This window comes from Strix uralensis, chromosome 1 (assembly GCF_047716275.1).
Source record: "Strix uralensis isolate ZFMK-TIS-50842 chromosome 1, bStrUra1, whole genome shotgun sequence".
Taxonomy (NCBI): Eukaryota; Metazoa; Chordata; class Aves; order Strigiformes; family Strigidae; genus Strix; species Strix uralensis.
In genome coordinates, this window is record NC_133972.1 from 113,224,412 (window position 1) to 113,231,623 (window position 7,212).

The 7,212-nt window shown below is 45.2% G+C and overlaps 1 protein-coding gene across 1 annotated transcript in view; it reads right to left on the reverse strand.

The window, feature by feature from the left end:
* Nucleotides 1-6,182, reverse strand: part of DOK6 (docking protein 6) — a 269,235-nt gene extending 263,053 nt beyond the window's left edge. Inside the window, exon 1 of the mRNA XM_074877431.1 lies at nucleotides 6,104-6,182. Coding sequence (XP_074733532.1) covers nucleotides 6,104-6,169 — 66 coding nt within the window. The 5' untranslated portion in view covers nucleotides 6,170-6,182. The remainder of the gene's footprint in view (nucleotides 1-6,103) is intronic.
* Between the last annotated feature and the right edge of the window lie 1,030 nt (nucleotides 6,183-7,212).

Here is a 7,212-nt window from a genome sequence, read left to right on the forward strand (position 1 = left end):
ATGCAAGTGAAAGAGACAAGTCTACAAACACTTCTTTGTGCAATCTTTGTATAGCTAAAGTGTAATCTGAGGTTAATGATATTACACACAAGAGTAAAAATAGAAGCATCTATAATCCATTGATAACATAGATGTGATATGCTAACTGCAAAAGAGAAACTATTTGTACTTTTAAATAAGTGCCATCCACTACAGAATTAACAGACCTTTGGCTATCAGACCTCTTAATTCTCAAGAGGTGGAAAAGCACATCAAGAAAAGTAACTAGGAAACACAGCAACTCCAAAGTGCTTACCACAAGTCTGACTCACAAGTTTCTTTAAACACAAACATCAGCATAAAAAATTGAACCTTCTGTCCTTGTTTACAATGGCTGCAATATATTTATTTCCATTTCCTGCACAATATGCTTAATCAATAAGAACCAGTCAAAAGCTTAAAATGATTGTTCTTTCCATAATGACCAAATTGGAAATCCATATATTTTCCATTTAATTCCTCAAATCCACTCATGTAACTGTAGCAAGAAGTACTGAAAGCAGTAATTATTGGTATTTTAAATTATACTTTCAGTATTAAGAAGTAAATGTGTCTAGCTTCTTTAATGGATTACAGTGAAATCCTTTTAATTCCGTATCTCAGGTTGTCTTAACTAGCATGAAAAAGGAACTCCTTTACATTGAAGGAATCTGGCATCTATATCCTGTGAGTCTGAAGCTTTATAAAAATAAAATAAATTTATTATCAATATAGATACATCTGAATTATTTTCAATTATATCACGAGATGCAATTCATAGTTTAGGTCATCCGTCGGGATGCAGTTATAAATGGCAATCTCAGCGCTTTCAATCAGGCTGAGCAGATTTCCCATAGATAATAATATAAAATAATCTATGGAAAGGATGTTCATTCCAGGCTGCACTATTTGCTTGGGCTTTTTCATTTGTTTGTTTGTTTCTTAGACTATGCTATGGCAACACAAACAGAAGAACCTTTACTCTGCCCTCTGATTCATGACCCACTTGCAAAGCCGCTGCCATCAATCAATGTAACCTCAAACTCAGAACATTTTACAGATCCCTTTTCTTTCTTCACCCTAAATATATACACAATATCAATTAAATGTTAGGATTTCGTAAGACATGTACTGCACTATTTCAAGAGGAACCAAGCTGCAATCAGAAGTTCATATTCATAGCATTGCTAGTGCTGATTGATTGAAGACAGAGTTAACAGCAGAAGGAGAAACACTATGTTCATTTCCAGAAAAGGTACCTGTAATGATCTGAAAGTATGGTTAAAAATAGGGGATTTCATATGGTAAAACTTTTCATTTGGTAACTAAGAGTAACCTGTTATTTATTACTCAATCAAGACTGACTGGCAGGTACAATTTTCTCTTTGGATAGCAGTATTAAAGTATAAACTGAACCACTCAGGAAATAATTCTACTCAGTATGTGGAAACACATAAAAATCAGTATTTATGCACAGACTGAGTTAAAATTTCCGTTAGATAGGATTTTTTTGTTCTACAGCCAAGGCATGCCAAAAAAAAAAAAAAAAAGACAAAAACAAACAAAAAGATTATGACTTCGAAGGTTGATATGGGTCAAAACAAGACTATCAAAGTGACACAATGCTCATTTTTAATTAGACTTCCTAATGTGACATCAAATTGTTTTTCTTCTAAGAAACAGCACTTCAACAAGGCATGAAATCCTTGCTGCTTAGTTTATTAGGAGGCAACAAAGGGATTCCAATCTGCTACAAGAAAGTTTCAGCCTATGAGCACAGCCAGCACAGTATAAAATTGTGTCATATGAATTTTAATGTGACACAAGTATGAAAGATTCCAAAAGAACAAAGGCAGCACAGTCCTGTTCCACGCTACACAAATGACCTATTCTGATCTTAACAGCACACCACATTACAATCAAATTTATTTCAAAGGAGGGTCGCACAGGTCAAATGTAATGGCTGCAAGAATGAGGTATTTCCTTTATGTAGTATTAGAGAAAAGCAAAATATCGAACAGCGTAGGAATGTCAGAGCACTGAAAAGAAATGCATATTTAGGCTGCAGGGAAAGAGATTTTTAAAAGATGTTTTAATTACAGTTATCCTCACTGACTACGGTTTCCAAGTTTCAAAGATACTTGCGATACCGCGATGAAGATGTCATGTATACATGTGAGATTGTCTACTACATAGGCTTTAATATATATTTAAAATGTCAAGGGACCACAGAAATGTTTTATATACAACTCATGCTTAACAAAAGTAAGGAGACAGGCTAAGTGGTCTAACTAGCTGGATGTCTCTTCATGGCCCAATACGTCCATGGCAGAAACCATGATATTCCCAATGGAGGCAGATGTCCGATTCCAACAATCACAGAGAGGCTGGTAAAGCTCCTCATTTGGCAAGCTGACTATCCAATCCTACATCAGAAGAACTCTAACAACATAAAGACATCAGAACAATGAGGTCTACTTGAAAATACTGGACTGTCAGAAAATATATAGAAGTCCATTAAGATGTAAATCCAGTAACAGATGAACACTTGATGCTTATGGTGAAAAGATAGCAAAAAGTCTTGATGATCAGGTACCACTAAACAAAAAGTAAGGGCAAACTCACGCAGTACTTCTTGACATGTATTTCCATCAAGACTTAGGCTTCATCTTTGATTTCAAATAACATTTCTGAACAGAATTATTATTGGTGGTAAAATACCTCCAATCCTGACCTCGCGGTTCAGAATGGACATTTGTCCGTCCTCTGTGACTGGAGACAGCACTCATGAATCCAATTTGCAGATATGTGGGGAGCAGGTAGCCAGGGTAACAAGTACTTAGAGCAAGGTATAGCCGTAATAACTCAGAGATAAACATGTTATACCTTGTAAAAAAAAAAAAAAAATCATAAAGAGTTTCTATTTTACAAAGTAGAAGATCAATAAAAGGAGGCAATCAGAAGACCACTTACAACTTGGGATTTTGGAAACAAAATCCTTGGAAAACTAAATTCTACCAGAAAGTTCACCCCAACTCAAAGGTTGTTGTTTTTTTTTAATAAAATTAAATACACTATCTGATTATACAGTATTATGTTACTCAGTTTTACCTGAAACTTCACAGGTGGCATTATACTGAAGTATCTTCCATTTGATTCCCAGCCAGGGCTCCCTCAGTCACAAAACAAGACAGAATAAAAGCTACATTGGAAGAATTTCCGTAATGAGTTGGCTACCAGCCTAAAGGTTAGAATTAGTTTTATTGCCCAAGTCTAGCACTAAAATTGGTATTAGTCACCTTGGCTCTCCAAGTTCTAATCAATCTACTTTTCAGGAGACATCAAAATATTCACAGAATGTAGACTTATAACCAAAAAAAACCCCCAAAAAACAATAACTTCCAGTGTATAAGAATGAAACATAACCAGGAAGAGATACAATTCTACTTACATATTTCAAAATTATCTTAGCCTTAGTTTCCAGAACCCATAGCTCTCTTCCCTCCTTTCAGTATTTTTTGGAGGTTAAAAATATTCATTTGTTAACAGACATTTATATCCCTGAAAACTGATGTATTCACCTACATTGTGACAGCTCTAGTGTAATTCATTAAGGTTTGGACTTGGAGATAGACATAAGGGAAAAAAATACAAACCTTTAATGTTTCACTTGGTGAATAAAAATTGCATTCATTTACAAATTCAGTCACAAGAATCCAATTAACTATGGATATATACACACATATTCATACCTTTCAACCATCACACTCATTTGAATTTTAATGCTGTTTTCTATAAAATATAATCCATTTTACATTGTTCTTAATAGACTTATTCAGATGTGCATCCCCATATGTCATATTTAAGCTTATACTACCACCTGCCTGAGGCTGTGTAGTCTGAATTGTCACCCCCACACACCTCTTCAGTAGGAGAAAATCCTCCATAGACACTGTATGAACTGCTTCAGTTCTGCTTAGTGTAGAAGTATGATAATCATTCTGACCATGAATAACATCCACTCCAAAGAAATGCAGCTATATGACTCCCTCCAAAAAAATCAGTCTTCAAAACAAAATATTCAAGCTACTTAAGATAAGCTGCAATGAAATATCACTCTCTTCATAATTTCATTTTCACAAGTCAGCAAGTATCATCCAAGATTACTGTAATATGAACTCTACATTTGTTGCATATATGCTATACACATAGGTGTATAAAAGTATTCACATATATAGATATGCTTAATACATAATTTCACACTTAAAGGACTCTCAGATACCTTCAAACACATATTTGCAAATCAAATAGATTAACGCTGCTTCCAACTACCAACATCAAGGTGATGTGATACCATCATCTCACTGCTTTGTGTTGGGCGCATCTAATAACACTGCTGAGCTGGGAAAAAACTGATGAGCAAAGGTTAAGCAGAGGACTGCCAGAAACAAACTAAGGTTTAGAAATTGCTTCTTCAGATAGACTAATGCTTGACTGATGCATGGTGTGACTCTGGGGTTGCAAAATCATTAATACGAGCACCCATTCTCTTTGGATTTACACCATCTCTCAGACATTTGGAGTTGGTGCTATTCAGGATTCGGACCAAACTCTTCTGTGCTCTTTTGGAATGAACAGTCCTGCCAAGGCAGCAAAGTGCTCCAAAGGTCAATTTATGATTAGTTTCCCACCATTCCGCACACTGTGTCTGCAAGTAAAGTACAGCATCTGGGGGGAATGAAGAAGGGAGGAGGAGGAGGGGATGATAAATATTAGCACTGTGATAAGCTCGCAGAGCACGACTTGGAGGAGGGCAGATTTCACATGGCCCCTACTCTGTTCAGTTCTGCGGAAAGCAGGGAGAGGCAGCCCACCTTCCTGGAGAGGAGAGCAGGTAGGGACCCTGCATTTTCCTGCACACTCAGAGGAAAAAAAAAAAAAAAGGGTGAACCCAAAGAAAAACCCCAGCCTTCCTCCAAGTCCCAGACAGGTTTCATCTCAAACCCACAGAGATCCTGGTCTCTTGAGATTATTGGCAACATCAGTAGCTGTGCAAGCCAGCAGAGACTTCGGGGCTTCCAGCTCCCCCGAGCCTTCTCCTTCTCACACATACAATGGGTAGGGGAAAGCCCAAACTGATGAGTCCCGGGACCGTCTGAAGTTTAGAAAATCCTGGTCCCTGCACGCACTCTGCTCCGACTTCACTGCCTTTCCAAGGCTTGCTGCACCCCATCAGGGAAAGTGCCCGTGGCCAATCTGATAACACGCCGTTATCTTCGGCCTCGCTGAGCATCCCGGTGCGCACTGAGACCAGCCACCTTCAGTTAAGAGGCCACCGCCAGTTTTGATCACTGCCAGCCCTTGCGTCTGCCTTTCTGTCCGTGCGGCTGTCACCCCCTGCCCTCCCTGCCTGTCCCCCGGCCCGCTGCAGGCTCCCCCTTCCCCAGCCCCTCCATGCCCTCGGGCACCAGTCGTGTCGTCCTCCCCCCCCCCCCCCCCCCCGCCCCCCGACCCCTCCGCTTTTCTCAGTTACTAGCGGGCTGCTCTGGTACCAGCTTCCAGTATTTTCAGACTTTGCCCTGATTGAAAACATCCCTTTCCCAAAACGGGAGGGAGGGAGGGAACGAGAATCTGTGCACAAAGTTTTCACAGATCCTGCCCGCGCCTTCCTCCCCCCACGGAAGCACCAAGGCGAGGGACAGGCGGGGGGTCGGACGCCCAAGGGGGTGTCTGCCCCGGCCTGGGCTGAGGGACTCGGGGAGGACGGAGGGACGGGGCGAGGCTTTCCGCGGACAGTGACCCTGGAAGGCGCTCGCTGCGAAAGAAGGGAGGAGCGGCGCCTTCCCGGAGAGGGAGAGGGGAGAAGCCGGCTCCCTCCGAGGTGCAATGGCAGCTCATCCCCGTCGACCCCTATGGAGAAGGGAGCAAAGTACCAGCAGCGGCGGTGGCAGCGGCAGCAGCAGGTCGCCGCGCCCCGCGCTGCCGGCCCCGGCCCGGGGCACCGCCACCCCCCAGGGCCGGCGCGGCGGCCGCCAGCGCCTCGCCCCCACCCCGGGCAGGGCCGGCGAAGGGAGAGCTCACTCACCCCCAGCTTCCTGCTGCGGATTTTCACGTAGCCCTGCTTGACTATATCGTTAAAGTTGGAGGCCATGGCCAGCGCTGCCTGCTTCCTCCCCTCCGCGCCCGGAGTCCTCCTCCTCCTCCTCCTCCTCCTCCTCCTCCTCCTCCTTCTTCTTCTCCTCCTCCGCCGCCGCCGCCGCCGCCGCCGCCGCCGCCGCCGCCGCCGCCGCCTCCTCCTCCTCCTCCTCCTCCTCCCCCGGGCCCTCCCGGGTGCCGCCGGCCGCCGGCTCCCGAGGCGCCTCTGGCATCCAGGCAGCGGCAGGCGCCGCGCTCCGCTCCGCGCTCCTCCCGCGGCCGCTCCGCTCTTCCACCGGCCCCTCGCTCCCCCCGCGCCGCCGCCAGCCCCGCTCCACTCCGCACGGCTCCGCGGCTGCCCGCGCCCACGGCCGGGGAGGCGGGCGGGGCGGTGGGCGGGGCGGAGCGGAGCGGGGACACCGCCCCCGGCGCCGCGGCCGCGGAGCCCGCCTCCAGCGCCAGCCCTGCCCGCCGCCGGCGCTGGGGGCAGCCCGGGCTGGTATCCCCGGGAGGGGGGCGATGCGGGGTCTCATGAGCCCGGGGGGGCGGAGGATGTCACCCCCACCCCCTCCGCCGCCTCCGGGCGTGACGCAGAGCTGAGGCCAGATACTGTCCTCGGCCTTGGCGATTTTCCCCACTTTTCTGCAGGCTGTCGGATCGCTGTGGCCGCGGCATCCCCGGCTCGGGTGGCAGATCCCTTCCGAACACGGCCCGGGAGGGCAGCTTTCTGCGGGTGTGTGCAAGAAGTCGCCGTAGGCGACCGCCACCGAACGCTGAAATATTGTGTCAATACAACGAACTCAATGAAACAAACACCTAAACTACAAACTTGAAAAATGAGGTGTCACACATCGGCGTTCTGTGCCTTCCGCAGTGATGACCATGTCTTTACTTCTACTGCTCATCGAGGTGGATCTAGCAAAAAGAACAACTTCTGAGAAAAACATGTAGTGTTTAGAAGAGATCAAGAAGAAAACATTCCTTCAAAGAAGGGATTGCTTGTGTTTGCTTTAGTTTTATGCAAAACAGGGACGGACAAGAATGAACCTAAGCTGCTGG